The sequence below is a fragment of the Mesitornis unicolor genome, unplaced genomic scaffold, assembly GCF_000695765.1.
Source record: "Mesitornis unicolor isolate BGI_N332 unplaced genomic scaffold, ASM69576v1 scaffold33041, whole genome shotgun sequence".
NCBI lineage: Eukaryota > Metazoa > Chordata > Aves > Mesitornithiformes > Mesitornithidae > Mesitornis > Mesitornis unicolor.
In genome coordinates this window covers 1-463 of record NW_010162294.1, presented here as the reverse complement: position 1 = coordinate 463, position 463 = coordinate 1, and the positions used below count along the sequence as shown (strand labels likewise).

The window sequence follows — 463 nt, the reverse complement described above, 5'->3', positions numbered from 1 at the left end:
CCCTGGGAGTGGGTTCCCCCTGAACCTGCCGGTCCCCATCGTCGGCCGAGCGCTGGTGCTCAGCATCGCAGGTAACGGCTCCCTCCCCATCCTGTGCCCCCCAGGAACCTCTGCCAGATGCAGGAAGATAACAGTGGTTTCTCGCTGCTGCTGGATCTGCTGTCGGAGCTCTACCAGAAGCAGCCCAAGATCGGCTACCACCTCCTCTACTACTTAAAAGCCAGGTAGGGATTGCGGGGAAGCGGCCGAGCTTCGCCTTGGCTCGTGCTGCCTCCAAGAGACGGCTCCGCGCCATCGCCGTGGGCTCCGCTCTCACCGCAGCGCCTCTGCTTGCAGCAAAGCCGCGGCCGGGAAGATGAACCTGTACGAGTCCTTCGCCCAGGCCACGCAGCTGGGGGACCTGCACACGTGTCTGATGATGGACATGAAGGCCTGCCAGGAAGACGACGTGCGGCTGGCCTGC

At 64.1% G+C, this 463-nt stretch overlaps 1 protein-coding gene across 1 annotated transcript in view; it reads left to right on the top strand.

The window, feature by feature from the left end:
* Positions 1 to 457, top strand: part of LOC104547766 (integrator complex subunit 3) — a gene marked incomplete at both ends in the record, with an annotated part of 8,640 nt that extends 8,183 nt beyond the window's left edge. The window contains 2 exons of the mRNA XM_010193583.1: positions 105 to 224; positions 337 to 457. Of these exons, the coding sequence (XP_010191885.1) occupies positions 105 to 224; positions 337 to 457 (241 nt within the window). The remainder of the gene's footprint in view (positions 1 to 104; positions 225 to 336) is intronic.
* Positions 458 to 463: the final 6 nt, after the last annotated feature.